Raw genomic sequence first — 22,512 nt, forward strand, 5'->3', positions numbered from 1 at the left:
TGCACTGTAGCACCATTTTACCTTCTTTTCCCAACCTCGAACTTCCCTTTCCCATCAGCCAAAGTATGTCTTTCCAGATCCACTTTCTTGCTTTGGAGCAATGGGGAATTGTGCTTAAGTCAGGTATTGAAATCTAGTATCCTAGGAACTAGACCTGATCTCTAGATATGTTGTGTTAAATTTTGACAGCATTTAAAAAATTGAGCACATTGCCAATACCTATGAATCAGTTGGTTCTGCATGGAAACAAAAATTTTCACATCTCTGGAAGACTGTGCCTTCTTCCCCACATCTCATCCTGAACTGAGTAACTGCTTTCTTTAGATGGACGTGTACATGTCTGTTCTGAGGCCTCATTTCTGTTATGTGCTTGTCCCTGATGCCATCCAAACTCCGGACTTACAGTTTCATACTGGGAGTTTTGGGCAAACAGGAAGATGAATGTAGATAGCTTTCATATTTTTTTGTGATTCATTGAATTTAAGAATATGCTCCAAGGGCTTATTATCAAATTCTGCATCAAGCAAGGGCTCAGAGCTGGAGCTTTGTTTATTTAACAGTGATGTTAAGTGACTGCATTTCAAAGATTGAAATTGACGGTGCAGTTATTTTTCACTGGGCACTGTGGATTCGGTTCAGTTCCCTGAACATAGATGAAATGCCAATTACATACTAGTCATTGAGCTTGGCACTGAGGATACTTTGTCATTATAATGTTGTCAGTTATGACATTAAAAAACTTGGATGGTTGTCATGCATTGCTTCTTTTCTAATTTACTATTTGAACAATGATTCTTTTTAAGTGATGTTTTAGGGTGAAATTTCCATTTTATAAGTACACAGAGAATAAAATTGTACATAAACTAAAAGTGTCAGCTGTCTCCTAGGTGAATAGCTTAATTAGCTACTCACAGTGTCTTTATTCCTGGATGAGTGTGGTTTTATGTCTCACTCCCAGCTTCCCCCTCCAGTTGTAACACTGCCCTGGTGTACACCTGTCGCAGTGTTGAAAATATTGTTAATTTTAGATGAATGTCATAAATAAAAGCATTGATTCTATTATGTGACATTTACCTCAGGGTGTTGGTTGCTTCTTCTGTCTCCTTTCTAGGAATCTGTATGACACTATTAAAAGTCCTTCTTAGAAATGGTTTGGAACATTCTGACCCTTTCCTTGCTTCACTGATTCCACTTGAACTTGGTGCCAGATTTAGACAGCCTTGGACATGCTTCTGAGTAGATACAACACTGGATCATAAACACAGCTGGGCAGCAGACATCACCTTGGAAAGCTGTTTTGAATGTGAATTCCTGGTCCTCTCCCTGCTTTTGCTCAATCCACCCGCCAATCCAGTAAGTCTGGGGAGCCCCAAAACCTAGATTTTAAACGCTGAAGATTTTAATTCAAGATCTGTTCTTATACAGAACATGTAATTAGAAATGTGATTGCCATAAGGGGAGCTATTCTGTTGGCTAGAAGTTCAGGAATTGAGGATTTCCAGAGCTTGAATAATGATAAAGCACTTTTGTGTCTCCTCCAAATCAGGTTTGGTGTCTTAGCCCTTAGCCAGCCCATAGTGGCTCTGAGTCTACAATGTGAGCTGCAGGGTTTGCTGTGTCTGTCCTCATGCACCTGTGATACAGGCTATTAAAAACCCAAAGAACTAGCATCAGTGAAATAGCAATACATGGTGAATTACAAGGTTAGCCACTTTATGCCATTAATCAGAAGCAGAACATTTTTCTTATACCTGTTGTACTTTCCTCTGGAAAGTGACACTTAGAATGCGAATAGCAAAATTTCCTGATGGCATAAAACAGACACTGCAAGCTGAAGACACAATCACATTTGGTAGTTCACACGCTGCATAGATTACAATAGCCACTGCACACACATCAGCAACAACAAAAAGTAAACTTTCATTCTCTGGCTGAGCAAGTCCATTGATCCATCAGTGAGTATTTTGGGGGTCCTACTGGACATCTTGCCAAGGTTCTTTGCAGAGGAAGACATTGACCTAACTTGACTTTGGTATTCCCATTTCTTGAAAATCAACTGCTTCTTACATTTTACCACCCACAATCCTATTCTGCAATGATATTTAGCTGCTTTGGGGTCTCACTTGCTGAATATTTCAAAGAACTTGAATTTTTGGGCAGCAGGAAACTGACTGTTTTTGTCTTGTCCCTATAGAAACCAAAATGGGGGAAGAAAAAGAAAACATTTAAGTGAGTCTTTACACAAAACATTTACTGTTTTTTTCCCCAATCACTAAGTGTTGTCTATAGTGTTAAAATTTCATCTTAAATGTATTGTAATACTTTTTGTTCAATAGTAATCTAAGACTATACATATATTATATATATATGAATTATGAATTGACTTTTTAATAAGCCCAACGAATAGTGCTGATAAAATAAAAAATTAAAACTCACACATTAAGATTATTAGCTTGATGTTTATTTTTTAATTAAAAATCTGTTATTTATTTGGGATGAGAGATGGAAAGAGAAAGATCTTATCTGGTGATTCATTTTCCAAATGACTGAAATGCAATGACTTGGGCTTGGCTGGACCAAAGCCAGGAGCTAGGAACTCTTTCCAAGTAACCCACATGGTGGCAGGGCTATAATAATTTGAGCCATCATCTGCTATCCCTCCCACCCCCCAGCCAGGGTCTGCTTTTGCACAAAGTTAAAGCCAGATCTGGAAGTGGGTTTCAAACTCAGGTATTCTGATGTGGGATTCTGGTGTCCTAGCCATCATCTTAATGGCTAGGCCAAACACCTGCCGCTAGCTTGATATTTAAAGTTGAAGAATGTCACACTATTTTAGGCAAAGGATCTTTCACATCAAAGCTCTCTCATTTACATGAAGCAGAAATTTAAGGTAAATATTTTATAAACCATACTAGCTTGCTCCTTTTGACTTTCGATTATTGAACACCCATTTTATCTGAATGATAAAGGAGAGGGTCAAAAACAATGGCCCAGTGTCATTGGAAGGACTGTATCTTTTCATTTTCCCCATTTCTCCCTTTCCTTCTAAAATTTTGCAGTTTTGACTATAGCAGGAGAAACTGTTCTCAGGAATAAGTTGAAAGAACAATGTTTAAAATGATTGCCCTTTCTCTCTCCTCCTCCTCCTCATTCTTCCTCAATAAAGCCTTAATCTCACTGAATTTCATTTGGTGGCTCATGTTTGGAAAACACGTTAGCACCCTCTCTGGGGATAAAATAAGGGCGGTGCTTCCATATGCTCAGATCAGTTAGTGAGAACTTACTCATTTCATGTAATCTTCACAAATCTACGAGGTGCATACTTTCGTGACTCTTTTTACTGAAGAACACATTGTGGCCCAGGACAGACTAATAATTTTCCCCACCTCCTTGTTGTTGGTAAATGATGGTGTTGGAATTTTAGCCATCTGACTCCAGAGGTTGCCTTCTTAACCAGATTGAGTTGGAAAAAAAGAGAATATGTTTATTGTAATGCATGCAGTGTCTTCCATCCAGTTTTAACTATTTATATAGATTCTTTCTCCTCTTCTTGTCAATATCCTGAGATTATTTTTTTTTCTTAAACACAAGAGGAAAAGTTGGATTTCTATGTCAAATTAGGTAAAAATTAAAATCTTATCTTTAGTTTTTGGAAAGCTTTGCTGTTTATATATACATATGTATAATATGTATATACATATACATATATATATAATTTACTTATTTGAGAGTAGAGCTATAGACAGAGAGAGGGAGCAGAAAGATCTTCCATCTGCTGGTTCATTGCTAAAGTGTCCGCAACAGTTAGAGCTGAGCCAATCTGAAGCCAGGAGCCATGAGATTCTTCCCATTCTCCCAACTGGGTGCAGGGGCTCAAGCACTTGAACCATCTTTCTACTGCTTTCCGAGGCCATAAATAGAGAGCTGGATTGGAAGAGGAGCAGCCAGGACAAGAACAGGTACCTATATATATGGGATGCTGGCACTGCAGGTGGAGGCTTAGCTTCCTATTAGATATTGACACTGGCATTATTCTGAAAATATTGTCTATGTACCATAAAGGAAAAGTTTGTAAGAAAAGGCATATGATGTCTGATATGATCCAAAACTCAGCTCAAACAAATTGTTTCTCAATAAATCTTGGTAAAATTCTTTGAAAGATATTAAGAAGTAAATGAATTTCCCAATCAGAAGAATAATGTAATAACTTACTATATTATTAGTTAGTTCCTGAAAGCATAAAATACAATAAAAAAGGACTCCAATAAAAATACATGCTTAATTCCTACTCAACAACTCTTATCTGGTGGATTTCATGCCTATCTAGCTGTTGGTTCTAAGCCTAATGCTGACTTTCTTCTCAAACTCTGCAACTGGCTCAATCTTTCTAATTAAACCGACTTCTACATTAAGAATGAGTTACATTTTAAGTAGTTTATTAGTTAGCAGTATGGAAATGGGAAAACATTTTGGTCCAGAAAAATAATAAATTATATATATTGGCTAGGTTAGAAAACATTATAGCTGAAATAGAAAAATTTACAGTACTATAATTGTCAGTGTTGTAGGTCTATGAGAATGGAATGGTTTAAGTGCAAGAAATAAAACATAATCCATGCACCGTGTGATTTCAAAATATGTAGAATATTTGACAGATAAAGAATCTCTTAAAAACTAAATAGCTGTTATTTAGGTAGTGGCATTATGGAGGATTTTCCTTCTTATAGTTTCCATTTTATATATTGCAATTATTTTGCAATTTGAAAGTTTAAAGACATTATTTAAGAGGCAGACAGACACCCACAGAAGGACAGAGAGAACTCTTATCTGCAGGTGCACTCCTCAAATGCTTACAATGGCTGGGGCTGGCCCAGAGCCAGAGCTAACAGCTGGACATGTAATCCAGGTCTTCCTTGCAGGTGTCAGGAACTTAATTACTTGAGCTATATACATTGTCTCTCAGGGTCTGCATTGACTAAAAGCTGGAGTCAGGAGCTGCAACTGAGAATAAAATCAGGGTACTCCAATGAGGGACGGAGGCATCTTAACATGTAGGCCAAATGCCCAATTTGTAAGTTTTATTCTTTTTTCTTTTTACCATAAATATATAACTCTTTTAATCAACCATATATAATAAGTTTTTATTATGCATATATTTTTAGTTTTACCATTTTTATTTTTTTAAAGATTTATTTATTTATTTGAAAGTCAGAGTTACACAGATAGAGGAGAGGAGAGGCAGAGAGAGAGGTCTTCTATCTGCTGGTTCACTCCCCAATTGGCCACAATGGCTGGAGCTGTGCCGATCTGAAGCCAGGAGCCAGGAGCTTCTTCTGAGTCTCCCACGCAGGCACAGGAGCCTTAGGTCTTGGGCCATCTTCTACTGCTTTCCCAGGCTATAGCAGAGAGCTGGATTGGAAGTGCAGCTGCAGGGTCTCGAACCGGCCCCCGTATGGGATGCTGGCGTTTCAGGCTGGAGCATTAACCAGCTATGCCACAGCGCCGGCCCCAGTGTTACCATTTTTAAAGGCAAAAGACACATCTCTGCCTTCCTTCTCTTTTCCTTCTTTGAAGACACATGATTGTTGGATCCCAGGGGCTGATTTTACATTTCCTGTTTCTATATCCCACATCTGACCTTAGAGCACAACTTTTTGGTCCTATCTTTGAAACCCTTCCAGAAATCACATCCACATTTTTCACCTTCAGTCAAAAAATGACCACTTCTTCACTATATTATTTTATAGCCTTAAACATGATCCGCTTATTTTGGTTTGTTCTCTTATCATCCTGCATACCAGGGCTTCGAATACGATCATTTTTTTTAAAAATGAAAAGAGCATGCTTTGTGCCCACCTCACACAGCATAAGTCCAGAGTAGCTGGAAGGCAGTGGCAGGCAATCCTTGACTCCTACACTTCCTATCTTTTCTGCTCTTAGGAGTACTGGCTCCAATGGTCACCATGGCCTCCTTGCCTTACCTTGAATGCTCCATTCCTGCTCCTATGCACATCTCTTCTCACACGCATCATCAAGACTCTCCAATCCCCTCTCAAATAGTAAAACACGGGTTTTTTGGCCTTGATATCAAACATTTAAATAATTCTTGCTCTTCTAATCTGCCCTTTTTTATTACTTAATTTTCTTCTTTAGTACTTAGCATGTAATATGTATCTTCATGTTTACTGATTATCGTGTTACAAGAAATACATTCCAACGTGGGTAAGGATTTGTGATGATTTTGCTTCCTCCTGTATCCACAGGGCCTTAAATCCTGCCCAGCACACTATACACCCTTAGGATACATTTGCTAAATGAATGAATGTATGTAATGAAACTATGAGGGGGTTTCAAAAATTCATGGAAAAAGAGAATGAAAAGATAAGTTCATTTTTGTGCAAAATTTTTTGAAATTCATGTGTGATTTTTTCATAACATACATTTTCCATGATCTTTTTGAAGGTATCTCATATGCTTGGATATAAATATATTTTTGTAACAAATTAAATTTATCTTTTAACTCAATTTTTCCATGAACCTTTTAAGGTATTCTCCTGTAAAAAAAAAAAACCAACCAAACAAACAAACAAAAACAAAAACAAACAAACAAACATAATCTTAAAGGAACAAAACCAAACTCATAATGACACTTGTCATTATGAAAGTATAAGATCATTCTCTATTTAGTAACATTTTTTTCATAAATGAAAGTATTCAAAGCAAATATGACACTGTCTGAATATTAGAAAGTTTTCAGGTGGGTTGGCGCCGTGGCTTAACAGGCTAATCCTCCGCCTTGTGGCGCCGGCACACCGGGTTCTAGTCCCGGTTGGGGCACCGGATTCTATCCCGGTTGCCCCTCTTCCAGGCCAGCTCTCTGCTATGGCCCGGGAAGGCAGTGGAAGATGGCCCAAGTCCTTGGGCCCTGCACCCGCATGGGAGACCAGGAGAAGTACCTGGCTCCTGGCTTCGGATCAGCGAGATCCGCTGGCCGCAGCAGCTATTGGAGGGTGAACCAATGGCAAAAAGGAAGACCTTTCTCTCTGTCTCTCTCTCACTATCCACTCTGCCTATCAAAAAAAAAAAAAAAGTTTTCAGGTGCCCTTTCTTCTTAGTAGCTCTTTACCGATTACAGGACAGAACCCACACTTAGCATTCATGGAAAGGCATTTTTGCGATGGAGCCTCTCACCTCCCCTCCTCATTCACTTCACTGCTTTTAGTTTTTTCTTTCCAGAGTCCTGATTCAGATGATTCACTTCTCTCAGAAACCATGTTCTGGGCCTGGTGTTGTGGTGCAGTGGGTTAAGCCACCACCTGTGATCCCAGCATCCTGAGTGCCAGTTCAAGTCTCACGTGCTTTTCTTTTGATTCAGCTCGCTGCTAATGTGCCTGGGAGGCAGTGGAAGATGGCCCAAGTGCTTGGGCTCTCCTGTGGGGGACCTGGATGGAGTTCCAGGCTCCTGGTCATTGTGGCCATTTGGGAAGTGAACCAGCAGGTGGAAGATATATTTCCCTCTTTCTCTGTTGTTCTCTGCCTTTCAAATAAATGACCAAATTATTTTTTTTTTAAATGGAAGAAATCCTGTCCTTCCATTTTCTCTTCCCTGTAATAAACTAATTAGGAAACTCAAGCCCCCTTTTCTTCATCTTCCTTCTTCTACTCAAGCAAGTAGAAGAGCAGGTAAGTGGAGCTTGATGTTAAACGGCCTTACTCTGAGAGGGGCGACTGCCCACCATAAGCCATGTTTCCTCTATGAGATCCCAAGCCTGTCTTCCAACTGTTCTCTCACATCCCTCCCATTTTCAGACTGCTCTCAACTCCCTCAACATCAGTTTATGTGCTTTGGGTAGCAGGTTAGTTTTCTGCTTGACGGTTTTGGGGTTTTTGCTTTGTTTTCTTGTCATTGTTGTCTGCCCCGAGCCCATTGAGGCACCAGCCTCCACAGGAACATGTGCTCTCTGAAAGGGGTTCTGCATTCATTCTTTGCAGTCCCATGCCCGCTCCCTGGGGCACGTTTTACTGCACTGCTCAATTTGCCTGGACATCTCTGTCACTCATTGACTGCTTCAAACAGAATGAATTATTTTGTGGACTCTTGTGTCATCAATGCCTGGCTCAGAGTATGATCACTAATATGTGATGAATAAATGAAGACTAAATCTTCCACTTAATAGAGGCATTAAGGAGAGGGCGCAGTTTGATCTCCAGTAAAAATTCCTTTTGTTTAATTCCTCCAATGGCCTTAGGCGAGGTGGAATTTATTTTGAAATAATATACTCTTTGATTGTCTTTCCACCATATGAGAAGATCTGCTCATGCAGGGGAGCTCTCAGTATGTGTCTCAGCACAGGCCTGTGGACTAATTTGAGGCCTCTTGTACATTACCTGCAACCCAAGCCACGCTCAGGAGAAGATCCTTGGCTGGAACTATTGCTCATAAAGGAATCTTCTGCAAACACATTTTCTTCGCTGTGCTCCTTCTTAATTGAAGAACATGCCAGTGGTTTAACTGTTCCCTGAACTTGTAGGACTTTGCTAGTTGGATTTCTTTTCCCAGCTTTCCAGGGATCATTGGTGGTAAAGGAATCAACTGATGGAGAAGAAATAAAGTACCGTCTAACAATCATGACATTGCCTGTGCAGGAAAAACAAAATTCAAGTTAAAAATTTTCTAATAACATGCACATAGGAAGTTATGTTGATAATAGTTTTATTGAAATGAATTAAACAAAACTGTTACTTTGGATTTTTGCTTGAAAGATAGCCATTTGTTGATTCACTTTACAAATATTAGTCGAATAGCAACCATGTGCTAGTTTCATGTTCAAGAAATAGGATGTGATAGTGAACAACATAAAGTTATTGCCTGCACAAAGTTTGTCTTTTGATGTAGAATTCAAATAATTAACACATAATATATAATATATGACATGTTTGAGGAAAACCAGGCTGATGATGGAAAGGGATAGAAATAGATGAGGGCAAGGGTCTGGAGGTTATAAAGTTGTGTGTTCAGGGAAGAGATTTTTGAGAACACATCACTAGGACAGAGACCAGGACATTCAATGCTAGTAAAACAAGATCCTAAAATTGGAAAAGCATGAGTCTACTTGAGATTCTAATTCTTGAGTGCTTAATCACAGTTCCTGATCATTTGCATGGCCTAACTAATTTCACTATTTTCTGCTACCTGTCTTATCATTGCCTCTGTTGGCTCTATTGGGATGATCATTATGAAGAAACCTTTTGAATGAGAGATGGAAGCAAAGGAGCTGCACAGAAAGAAGCACAGTTGCCTTGCATGGGACATCTAAGTAAACCAGAGAGAGACAGAGAGATTTATGAGCTTAATTCTGGAGGGTTTCCAATTTAATTTCTATCTATAAGTGCCTTCCAATAAACCCTTTCATTGAAACAAATCAAATCTTCCTGTTCATCGTAACTAAAGAAAGCTGATTAAAAGAGCTGTCTTTAAGATGTCTTGGTTTATCTGAATTTCAGCTCTAACACTACTAAATATGTAACTTATCATTTATCTAAATCTGGGGCCTATCTTAATCTTTACGTGGACATCCCAGTATGACCCATGCATGCAGCACACAACACTGAACTCATGGGTTGGTGCACATTTTCTGGAGCACTGTGTGAATACTTATTGAATCTTTCTTTCCTCTTTCCTCTCTTTCTTACCACAGCTTTATTGTTAACTAGCATGTAAGCACAAAAAAGTCCTATATTATGCTTTGAGAGTCCCAGAAGCACAATTATTTTTAACTTAAGTTTTCTGCCCATCCTTGCAGAAAACAGAAAAAATTATTCTGGCCATTGCAAAAAAGTGGAGGCTGCTTTGGCTTTTTTCAGTTTGCTGATGATCAAAAAATTAATTTATTTTTATTTGGAATCTACACTTAATTTGGGACTGATTGCCCACTAAGCTGTTTGTCTTTCTTATTCACAAATAGTGTGTCCTTTAGATTTCTATCAACAAAGAAGTCCAACAAAGCATTGCAAGGTCATTAACATGATTTCAGAGACCACTGCCAAATGCACTTTATTTGCCAGCAAAGGATAAGAGCACATAGAAGAGAATCAGAGTTCCAGTTATACTGGGAGTTCCCTATAAGGAGTTGTTTCTTTTTTCAAAAGATACCTCTTCTCTCATAGTCTCAAGGGGAGGTTGCACAGGGCATGAGAGGCAAGGGAACACTTCTGAATGAACTGGCTAGATTTCATATATACCAAATGCTTATGCACTATTACAAATATTTATGTAAGCATTTATCTGATAGGCACTCTGTATCTTCATTAGAATATATATATATATATATATATATATATATATATACTATTTGATAGATAGACAGTGAGAGAGAGACAGAGAGAAAGGTCTTCCTTCCATTGGTTTACTCCCCTAATGGCTGCCACAGCAGGAGCTACGTCAATCTGAAGCCAGGAGCCTGGTGCTTCCTCCTGGTCTCCCATGTGGGTGCAGGGGCCCAAGCACTAGGGCCATCCTCCACTGCCTTCTGGGGTCACAGCAGAGAGCCAGACAAGAAGAGGAGCAACCGAGACTAGAACCCGGCGCCCACATGGGATGCTGGCGCCGCAGGCAGAGGATTAACCAAGTGAGCCATGGTGCCGGCCCCTATGTATATATTTATTTTATCACCAAGCAACTATGTCCTGGAGCAGAATGCACAACTCTCTGTCCTTGGATAACTGAGAGGAATGCTGGCTTCTATACTCATAAAATGCCTAATTTTGCCTCACCACACACATAACAGAACAAATGGAAGAGCTTTCAGTTCCAAGCGATTCACTTCCAGGTCCTCATGAATGCTTGTATTTATTAAAGCAAGACTCACACTTCCAATTTCACAGCATTCTATTTCTTTTTTTTTTCTTTTTTACAGCATTCTATTTCAAAGAATAGGCTTATATTATCCTGTTTTCAAAAAACAGATTTAGACAAGGTGCTTAATCATTCATGGTCTTATGTTCTCAAATGTAAAATAAAGGAGTTGTTTGGATGATCCTTCAAATTCCTACCTAGAAGGAGATGTCTATGATTCCATTTCAAAGATGAACTTCAATTGATAATGGCAACATTGTGTTAAAATTAAACAACATTTTTCTGGCCTATCCAGTGATTTTATTATAACTACTACTGAGTCAAGGTTGAGTTCCATTTGAATGATCTCATTTAATCCTCTGAACAGCCTTATGAGATAGGTTCTGCCACTGTCCTCATTTTATAGATGCGGAGAGTGATCAGAAAAGCATATTATATTCGTGGGATCATAGAACTGTACAGCTGAAAGAGGCCTTGTAAGACATCTAGTCCAATCCATCAAATTTAGATGAGGATTTTAGGATCAGAAATGCTATGTGGCCTGCCCAGCACTGAACAGCAATTACAAAACTGAGAATGCAATCGACATATCTTCATGAGCAAATGTGTTTTTCTATTTATGCCATTTATTCTTATAACAGCACATCACACATTAATAAACAGACAAATATAATTTAAAATAATTCAACTGCGATTCTAAACACATATTTAAATAACATCACATTTCTTTCAGTGTTTCCTTGGTGCAATCTTCAAATGTTGCCAAAATTTCATCAAGTGTTTTCCACCCTTTTTTCAGATTGATGTTCAGACCTTGAGAGGTTAAAGGTAGTATTCTTGATTCTTTGAACAATGCAATACTTAATTTGGAATAATACAGAGTTAGACTAGTTCCCAAATTAATTTCTTGTCAGGATAAGCATCCTAGAAAATAGATTGGAATGAGAGCTGTTTATATTTGGAGCAAGGCAATGGTTTTCAAGTGCAGACTGAAGAGATGCACTCTTTTCTTAAAAAAACATTTATTTATTTATTTATTTGAAAAGTAGAGTCGAGATAGGTAGGTAGAGAGAGAAATATTCCATCTGCTGGTTCACTCCCCAAATGACCACAATGTCTGAAACTGGGCTAGGCCAAAGCCAGAATCTGGGAGGTCCATCTGGGCCTCCCATCTGCGTGCCCACTTGGTCCATCTTCTGCTGTTTTCCCAGGTGCATTGTCAGGGAGCTGGATCAGAAGTGGAGCAGTCAGGATGGGAACTAGTGATAGTTTGTGATTATGCAGGTAGCAGCTTAACCTACTTAACCTATTAAGGCTGTGTCAAACCACCAGCCTTAATACAACCGCTCTCCCAGGCAGCATTTGGCAATGTCTAGAGACATTTCTGATGTTCACAACTGGAGAAGAAGGATACTACAGCATCTACTGGATAAAGGCTAGAGAAGCTGCCGAATATCTACAATTTCTAGGACTGACCTCCACAATATAAGAATTACCCATTTCGCCGGTGCCGCGGCTCACTAGGCTAATTCTCCGCCTAGCGGCGCCGGCACACCGGGTTCTAGTCCCGGTTGGGGTGCCGGATTCTGTCCTGGTTGCCCCTCTTCCAGGCCAGCTCTCTGATGTGGCCCAGGACTGCAGTGGAGGATAGCCCAAGTGCTTGGGCCCTGCACCCACATGGAAGACCAGGAGAAGCACCTGGCTCCTGGCTCCGGATCAGCGAGATGCGCCGGCCGCAGCAGCCATTGGAGGGTGAACCAACAGCAAAAGGAAGACCTTTCTCACTGTCCACTCTGGCTGTCAAAAAAAAAAAAAAAAAAAAAGAATTACCCAGTTCAAAATGTCAATAGTGCAGAAGTTTGGAAACCCTGTAATAAGGGTTACATTAAAAATGTACGTATCACCTACTACATTCCTAAAGTTGTACCTATGAAATTTGCATTCATTAAATAAAAGCTTTAAAAAAGGTATGCGTCTCCTTTTCCCCACCAGTAGAATTTATAACTTCCTTATAGGATCATTTTTCACAGTTTTATTAACTAAGCAGCTGACAGGGTTTCTCAGATTCAGAGTTGTACCTGACAGAAACGAAAAAGATCCTGACTGGAATCTGTTTCCAGCTTCAAAATATTCCCACAGTAGAAAGGGGGATTTTTAACAGAAGACGAGATGGAGAGATATGACATATCCCATTGTCAAGTCAATCCTCTGAATGGCATTGCCTAAAGCCTTTGACAGGTGATGCTGCAAGATTTGAGTACTTGATTATGTATGTCAGTTTTATTTGGATATGTTGTGTGTAGGCAAGCACTGACAAGTTAAATGTAGAATGTTTTTCTTTCTCTGCTGATTTCTGATCTCATGTATAATCATTAGAATAAAAAGCTTTTCCCATGAAAGGTAAGATATTTGGATTTTAGAATATATAAAAACAGGGCCGGCGCCGTGGCTTAACAGGCTAATCCTCCGCCTTGTGGCGCCAGCACACCGGGTTCTAGTCCCGGTCGGGGCGCCGGATTCTATCCCGGTTGCCCCTCTTCCAGGCCAGCTCTCTGCTATGGCCCGGGAAGGCAGTGGAGGATGGCCCAAGTCCTTGGGCCCTGCACCCGCATGGGAGACCAGGAGAAGCACCTGGCTCCTGGCTTCGGATCAGCGCGATGTGCCGGCCGCAGCGGCCATTGGAGGGTGAACCAATGGCAAAAAGGAAGACCTTTCTCTCTGTCTCTCTCTCTCACTATCCACTCTGCCTGTCAAAAAAAAAAAAAAAAAAAAAAAAAAAAGAATATATAAAAACAGATCGGTGCCGCGGCTCAATAGGCTAATCCTCCGCTTGTGGCGCTGGCACCCCGAGTTCTAGTCCCGGTCGGGGCTCCGGATTCTGTCCTGGTTGCTCCTCTTCCTGTCCAGCTCTCTGCTGTGGCCTGGGAGTACAGTGGAGGATGGTCCAAGTCCTTGGGCCCTGCACCCACATGGGAGACCAGGAGAAGCACCTGGCTCCTGGCTTCAGATCAGTGCAGTGCTCCGGCCGCAGCGCGCTGGCTGCAGCGGCCATTGGAGGGTGAACCAATGGAAAAGGAAGACCTTTCTCTCTGTCTCTCTCTCTCACTATCCACTCTGCCTGTCAAAAAAAAAAAAAAAAGAATATATAAAAAAATTGAAAATTGAAAACTTCAATCTGTCTGATAGAGTGCTGAACTGGACTCAACATACGTTCCTAGAGGACAGTAACATGCTTTGAAAATGTGGATAAGAAACCATATCTTCCATTTGTTGTGCATTTGCCAGGTGCTGTCATGAGTCTTATTACTTATTATTGCACTTGGCTCTCACAACAGATATAATGGGAGAAAATGAAGATTAAAGAGGCTTCATAACTAGCTGAGTCAAGTGACCAAGTAACAAATCATTGGCAATCATGTTTGTCTGATTTTAACTATCCATACACTCACCTATTTTGCAATACTGTTGTAGTTTAATAAGTGAGCATGCCATTTGACTTCCACACATTCAGTGTTCTATTTGCAGCATTTAAATGGTTGTAGTGGAAGAGGGAAAAACACACTGTTCTTAATGTCATTTTGATTTTACCCAGTACATCTGGAACTAGTTATAATGTTCCTAAAGTGTGTTTGTTGAAGATGCTAAAGAAATTTTTATCTAGGGCTAACTAATCTGCCATTAGGAAAATGATGAGTCCCATAAGTGTTAGTACCAAGTAAGGCAGTTACGTGATGGTCACAATAACCTTACCACTGAGAAGAGATACACAGGTGGACATCTACCCAGAAGAGCTATGGACATTCAGTACCTTGGTGCCCCTGCATAGCTCCTGCTGCATCAGGGGAAACATCATGGTGAAGGGCTGCTGGAGACTGTTCAGTTTCATCCTCTCCCTGTTCGTCTCTCGTTTCTTCTGAGCTCAGAGCTCTCTGAGCACTCAAAGTCAGTTTCATCCGGAGAGCTTGATTCTCTTTCTCTAACTTGTTGATCTCTGCCCGCATTGCCTGGAAAACTCTCATGAACTGGATATTAGCTTCCATTGCCTCTTCTCGGAGTCAACCTGGCTTGCTCCTTTTGGGAAGACAGGCCACCTTTTGCTTCTGAGACAAATACACTTAATGAGACAGATTGGTTCATCCCACAAACCATCCTGATAATAGATGTCACTCTCTACTGTTCCATCTTTCAGCACCTGGGGGGTTAGTCCACACAGAGTGGTAAAGGATCTCCATAACTTATTCATTATGGGTTTTGTCTTTCAGAATAGTGCTTTTCTTTCTATCTTTCATTTCACATCAATCCACAGTTCTGGAACATTGCTTTGTGTCTGACGAGAAGAGAACATTCCAAAAATGTCCAGTGAGGAATAGAGTTTCCTGTTTCCATCATGAACTCACCATCACAACAGTCACTCAGTCTTCTCAGTTGCTACTTCACAGGTTCACAGGATCACCAACTGTCACAAGTATATTGAAACTGACACATAAGAATAGAGTCCTGTTTTCTTCTGTTAAGTATGCCATCATTCATACTTTTTTAAATGAATTATTAATTTTGACAACTGGTGATTATGGAAGAGTAAAGTTAGTTCCAAGGGATTATATAAAAACTTCAAGGATCTTATTTAAATATGTTGATAATTATAGCTCAATCACTTAAGATAGGCTGCTTCTCAATAGGTTTTTATTTTTAAAAGCTTATTTTTTATTTTTAACTGATATATAAAGAATGTACATATATATGGGGTACCAAGTGATATTCAGATACATGTACTCATTGTATAATGTTCAAACCAGGGTAAATATATCTAGCTTCTCAAATACCATTTTTTATGATGAAAACATAATAATTTTTTTCTTTTAGCTTTAAAAATATATAGTACAGTATTCACAGATTTTTATCTTATACACATTTTGTTCTTCTCTGGTTTTAGGATGTTCTCAGGGCAAAGGTTGCCCCAGGATATTTTGAGAATGTAAGAAGATACAGGCTGTCATTAATCTTGAATGCGAAAGACATGCAGCAATTATAGGTTCATTAGCCATTTCCTAAAGACCTTTCTTTGCAAAAAGTGAAGCATATGAAACTTAAATGCTCTAATAGCAGTATCTGTCTGAAAATTCAATAAATATTGAAACACAAATGGTCTTTTGCAGTAGAGTAAAATTACTAGAAAATTTGTTAGTGCTAGTAGGTTTTCCTACACATTTTTTTGTTTCTATTTTGAATGTATATAAATTTTTTTGCTATTCTTTTTTTTTTTTTTTTGACAGGCAGAGTGGATAGTGAGAGAGAGACAGAGAGAAAGGTCTTCCTTTTTGCCGTTGGATCACCCTCCAATGGCCGCCGCGATAGGCGCGCTGCGGCCGGCACACCGCGCTGATCCGATGGCAGGAGCCAGGTGCTTCTCCTGGTCTCCTATGGGGTGCAGGGCCCAAGCACTTGGGCCTTCCTCCACTGCACTCCCTGGCCACAGCAGAGAGCTGGCCTGGAAGAGGGGCAACCGGGACAGGATCGGTGCCCCGACCGGGACTAGAACCCGGTGTGCCGGCGCCGCAAGGCGGAGGATTAGCCTAGTGAGCCGCAGCGCCGGCCAATTTTTTTGCCATTCTAATAAATATTTGTTGATTGCTCAAAGGCTGAAGATGGAATGAAATGGAGAAAATATTATTCCTTATTATTCATACAAATTTATTGTAAATGTTCAAATTTTCAGATATGTTTACCAAAAACTCAGTCTACAAAAATTATGAGGCTATTTTTATTTAAATAAATCTCAATCAACATGTATGTGCAAGGCTCTCTGGTGGAGGAATATGGAATATCAGGTGTTCAAATCTGTACCACAATGTCTGTTTCATTGATTGCTGACTCTACATTTGAGTTCTCTTATAGGAGAGTTTTCTTCCGATCAAGGTATGCTACTTGTTTTTTAACTAAAGTTACTTACATTGGCCAAAATTGGTCTCCAGGTAGCTTACTCTGAGTTCTTCTTTTTGGATATAAAATGTGGCATGTCTAATCGCTATGTTAAAGAACATTGTTTTTCCATTGTGTTACAAGTAGTCTTGACTCTCCCTAATAAACATCCTTAATTTCTTCATTTATTCATCATCTAATATGGTTCAAAGTCATTGAGTCCATTTTGGACACCTTTTTAAAATTTTCTCTATAATTGGTCTCTGAATCTAAACACATTCTCCTGGAAGCATCAAATAAGTGTAGAATAAACTGTTTTACCTTTTACAGAGCATTTTGTCTGAAATATTCACAAAAATGAGCAGTAAAAATAATCCTTGAAATTGTTTTCAGCAACAAAGAATACATAATACTTGCACAGTGACTGGAAAGGACATGGTTGTGATTTTTTTTTTACTTTTATTTTTCCCCAAAGAAACCATTTATTTAATGAGTACACATTTCATAAGCACAGCTTTAGGAATATAGTGATTCTTCCTACCATAGCCGCCCTCCCACCCCAACTCCCACCCCCCCTCCTTTTCACTCTCCCATTCCCAGTCCCATTCTCCATTAGGAAAAAAAAAAAAAACAACCAAAAAAAACTGTTCCTCTACAGTCAAGACAAGTGCTGTTCAACTCATTGCTTTTCAAAGTGTCAATTTCACTGCTACAGATTTCCTTTTAGGTGCTCTATTAGTTATCACAGATCAGGGAGAATACATGGTATTTGTCCCTTTGGGAATGGATTATTTCACTAAGGACAATGTTTTCCAGATTCATCCATTTTGTTGCAAATGACTAGATTTCAATTTTGTTTTACTGCTGTGTAGTATTCCATAGAATACATATCCCATAATTTCTTTATGCAGTCTTCAGTTGATGGGCATTTAGGTTGATTCTATGTTTTATCTATTGTGAATTGAGCTGCAATATACACGAGGGTGCAGCTAATTCTTTTATTTGCTGATTTCATTTCCCTTGGATAAATTACCAGGAGTGGGATGGCTGGGTCATATGGTAGGTCTACATTCAGATTTTTGAGGTATTTCCAAACTGTCTTCCATAGTGGTTTTACCAGTTTACATTCCGATCAACAATGAACTAGGATACATTTTTCCCTCACATCCTCACCAGCATTTGTTGTTTGTTGATTACTATATGGAAGCTGTTCTAATGGGGGTGAGGTGAAACCTCATTGTGGTTTAGATTTGCATTTCTCTGATGCCTAGTGATCCTGAGCATTTCTTCATGTGTCTGTTGGCCATTTGGATTTCCTCTTTTGAAAAATGTCTGTTTAAGTCCTCTGCCTATTTCTTAATTGGGTTGTTTGTTTGGTTAGTGTGGAATTTCTTAATCTCTTTATATATTCTGGTTATTAATCCTTTATCAGTTGAATAGTTTGAAAATAATTTCTCCCATTCTGTTGGTTGCCTCTTGACTTTGCTGAGTGTTTCTTTTGCAGTACAAGAAGCTTCTCAATTTGGTGTAATTCCATTTGTTCATTTTGGCTTTGATCGCCTGTGCCTCTGGGGTCATATCTAAGAACTCTTTGCCTGTGCCAATATCTTGCAGGATTCCCCAATGTTCTCTAAACAATTTTGTTGTGTCAGTTCATAGGTTTAGATATTTAATCCACTTTGAATGGATTTTTGTGTAAGGTGTAAAATAGGGGTCCTGTTTCATGCTTCTGTGTATGGAAATCCAGTTTCCCCAGCTCCATTTGAGACTGTCCTTGCTCCAGTGATAAGTTTTAGCTCCTTGAGCAAATATAAGTTGGTTGTAGATGCTTGAATTGATTTCTGGTGTTTCTATTCTATTCTGTTGGTTTATTCATCTGATTTTTGTACCAGTACTAGGCTGTTTTGATTATAACTGCTTTGTAGTATGTCTTTTTTTTATTTTTATTTTATTTTATTTTGACAGGCAGAGTGGATAGTGAGAGAGAGACAGAGAGAAAGGTCTTCCTTTTTGCTGTTGGTTCACCCTCCAATAGCTGCCGCGGCCAGCAGATCTCACTGATCCGAAGCCAGGAGCCAGGTGCTTCTCCTGGTCTCCCATGCAGGTGCAGGGCCCAAGGACTTGGGCCATCCTCCACTGCCTTCCCAGGCCATAGCAGAGAGCTGGCCTGGAAGAGGGGCAACCGGGATAGAATCTGGCACCCCAACCGGGACTAGAACTCAGTGTGCTGGCGCCGCAAGGCAGAGGATTAGCCTGTTAAGCCATGGCGCCGGCTGTAGTACATCTTAAAATCTGGTATTGTCATGCCCCAGGCATTGTTTTTGTTGTATAAGATTGTTTTAGTTATTTGAGGTCTCCTGTGTTTCCATATGAATTTCAGCATCATTTTTTCTAACTCTGAGAAGGATGTCCTTAGTATTTTGATTGGTATCACACTGAATCTGTAAATTGCTTTTGGAAGGATGGAATTTTTTGTGATGATTTATTCATTTATTTGAAAGAGTTACACAGGAGAGGAGTGAGAGAGAGAGAGCGAGAGAGCGAGAGAGAGAGAGAGAGAAATGGGTCTTCCATCCACTGGTTCACTTCCCAAATGGTTGCAACAGCCAGAACTTGGCAGATCCATAGCCCAGGAGCTTCTTCTGGGTCTCCCAAGCCAGTGAAGGGGCCCAAGGATATGGGCTATCTTCTACTGCTTTCCTGGGCCATAGCAGAGAGCTAGATCAGAAGTGGAGCAGTTGGGACTCAAACTGGTTGCTCATATGGGATGCTGGCACTGCAGGCAGCAACTTTACCTGCTATGCCACAGCACCAGTCCTAAGAATGAGCATTTTGATGATACTGATTCTTTCAATCCATGAATATGAAAGATTTTTCCATTTTTTACATATTCTTCTATTTCTTTCTTTATTGTTTTACAATTCTCATCATAGAGATCTTTGACATTCTTGGTTAAATTTATTCCAATATATTTGTTTATTTTTATTTTATTTTTTTTAGCTATTGTGAAAGGGATTGATCTTAGAAGATGTTTTTTAGCCATGGGATTCTCTGTGCAGACAAAGCTGTTGATTTTTGTGTGTTGATTTTATATCTACTACTTTACCAAACTCTTCTATGAGTTCCAATAGTCTCTTGGTGGAGTCTTTTGGATCACTTATATATAGAATCATGTAATCTGCAAGTGGGGGTAGTTTGATTTCTTCTTTCCCAATTGGAATCCTTTTGATTACTTTTTCTTGCCTAATGGCTCTGGCTAAAACTTCCAGGACTATATTGAATGACAATGTCAAGAGTGGGCATCCTTGTCTGGTTCCGGATCTCAGTGGGAATACTTCCAACTTTTCCCCATTCAATAGGATGCTGGCCATGGGTTTGTCATAAATTGCCTTGATTGTGCTGAGGAATGTTCCTCCTATACCCAATTTGCTTAGAGTTTTCATAATGAAAGGGTGCTGTATTTTATCAAATGCTTTCTCTGCATCTAATGAGATAATCATATATATTTTCTTCTTTAGTATGTTAATGTGATGTATCACATTGATTGATTTGTGAATGTTGAACCATCCTTGCATACCAGGGATAAATCCCACTTGGTTTGGATGGAATATCTTTCTGGTGTGCTGTTAGATATGATTGGCCAGAATTTTGTTGAGGATTTTTGTTTCTAATTTCATCAGGGAAATTGGTCTGTAAGTCTCTTTCTTTTTTTTTTTTTTGGTTTATGCAACTTTATTGAAGAAAAATAAATCAATTATTAGCAGAGCTATTAGTTGATCACTCATCCATTGACAACTTGCATCATTTATTCAGTGCTATATTAAACAGTGTATTGGAAGATAGATTAACTAATAGCTCCAAGCTTCCTAACAATTTAATGAAAATTACAAAATGTTTGAGACCCTATTTTGGAATACAAAGGATGTTTGACTTCCAATTTCCATTCTCTGTAGAACAAGAACAGGTCATTCCTTTATTGACATGCATAAAATACATCACATTTTCTGTTCTGCTGATGCTATAAATTCAATACCAATTCTCCAGCCACATCAGTTATGACCATAAAGTACATCATGTAACCTCAAATCTCTAACAGTGGAAGGCTTAAACAAGAATGGATGCTGCTAGAATACTGCTGCTTCCTTTGATGTGACAACTGGGCATCCATCTCCCTCCCTCTCAGATGATTTCTCCAGCATGTTAGAGCAGTGAGGAATGGTTTTAGTCTCATAACCAAGTTAGAGTGAAGACACTGGCCACATAATACACATGCTCCATTTTTAAAAAAATTCTGAATCTTGGGCAACTGTTCTCTTGTAACTATTTTACAGTTTCTAAAAGCAGTTATTGTCCAAAGCTGGAAGAACTTAAGTCTTCTCAGATGAGCATGTGAATGAATGGAGGGAGGTAAACAAAAAATAAAATTAAAAAAGATGAGGTCTGATAGGGGAGCAGCTGAATAAGAAAATCAAAAAAGGAACAGTAATTTAAAGTTTATTTCAGCTATAATGCAGGTTATTCTGACTTTAAGGTAGCATCACATGGCATATTTCTGAGTCCATTCCCGAGATATTCTGTTGTACTTATCTCTGTCTGTTTTATAGATCCATGCAATCTCTGGCACTAGGGGATCATCTGGGTTTGGATCACATAGCAGTGAACAAATGGATAAAAGAACTTTAGAAATAGTTAAAGCAGGAGGCCACTGTGATCTTAGAATATCGATACAAATGCTGCCATTACTGTTAATATTTGGATGATAAATTCTTGTTGTAAATGCAACCTTAGGTGGTTTGAAGGGGTAGTCTGTAGGAAAATGAATTGTCAAAAAGAATACACCGCCTTGATATGGGCTGTCATTAGGTCCCATAATTGTGGCTTGCCAGTGAAACATATCATCCCCAACTGGACCTGCAGAACATTGTGCTGGAGGGTCACAGGCCAAATCACTAAGTTCCTTATTAATGCGTTTCAGCGCCATAGTCTGTGCTTTTAGTCTGGCTCCTCTCTCCCTCTCTCGGTGTATGCTCAGAGGTCCGGCCAAAACTCTTGATTATCCAGGCGGCGGGAAGGATTGTCTCTTGGTCTCACACTGGCTCTGCCAGACACAGGCGCTTGGTATGGAGGCGGCGGATCTCTCGAGAACGACGTGGACGGCTCTGTAATTCTCTTTCAATGCTGCATCTTTTCCAAGTTTAGGAATTAAGGTGATACTGGCTTTATATAAAGAATTTAGGAGGATCCCCTCCCTTTCAATTGTTTCAAATAACTTCAGAAGAAGTGGAGTTAATTTTTCTTTAAATACCTGGTAGAATTCAGTAGTGAATCCACCCATTTCTGGACTTTTCTTTGTTGATAGGGTCTTTATTACAAATTCAATTTCCATTGCGGTAATAGATCTGTTTAGGTTTTCTATGTCTTCGTGACTCAATTTAGGTATTTTGCATGTGTCCAGGAATCTACCCATTTCTTCTAGGTTCCCAGTTTGTTGGCATTCAGCTTTTTGCATAATTTCTGATGATTCTTTTTATTTCTGTGGTGTCTGTTGTTACATTTCCTTTTTCATCTCTAATCCAATTGATTTGGGGATTTGGGTCTTCTCTCTCTCTCTCTCTCTCTCTCTCTCTCTCTCTCTCTCTTTTTTGTTAGTTGGGCCAATGGTGTATCAATTTTATTTAGTTTTTCAAAAAACCAGCTCTTCATTTTGTTGATCTTTTGTATTTTTTGTTTTAATTTTG

At 39.4% G+C, this 22,512-nt stretch overlaps 2 protein-coding genes across 2 annotated transcripts; both read right to left on the minus strand.

The window, feature by feature from the left end:
• Positions 1–2,085: 2,085 nt before the first annotated feature.
• CCDC195 (coiled-coil domain containing 195) lies at positions 2,086–14,895 on the minus strand. Its single transcript, XM_062202166.1, has 3 exons — positions 14,664–14,895; positions 8,389–8,638; positions 2,086–2,188 (listed from the first exon to the last, which is right to left on the minus strand). Exons 1-3 carry the CDS (start codon positions 14,893–14,895, stop codon positions 2,086–2,088), a joined length of 585 nt encoding a protein of 194 aa, XP_062058150.1.
• A 6,416-nt stretch (positions 14,896–21,311) lies between these two features.
• On the minus strand, positions 21,312–21,755 carry LOC133767737 (ubiquitin-conjugating enzyme E2 D3-like). The gene has a single exon (XM_062202177.1). It carries the CDS (start codon positions 21,753–21,755, stop codon positions 21,312–21,314), a length of 444 nt encoding a protein of 147 aa, XP_062058161.1.
• Between the last annotated feature and the right edge of the window lie 757 nt (positions 21,756–22,512).

Source organism: Lepus europaeus, chromosome 1 (genome assembly GCF_033115175.1).
Source record: "Lepus europaeus isolate LE1 chromosome 1, mLepTim1.pri, whole genome shotgun sequence".
In the NCBI taxonomy this organism is placed as follows: Eukaryota; Metazoa; Chordata; class Mammalia; order Lagomorpha; family Leporidae; genus Lepus; species Lepus europaeus.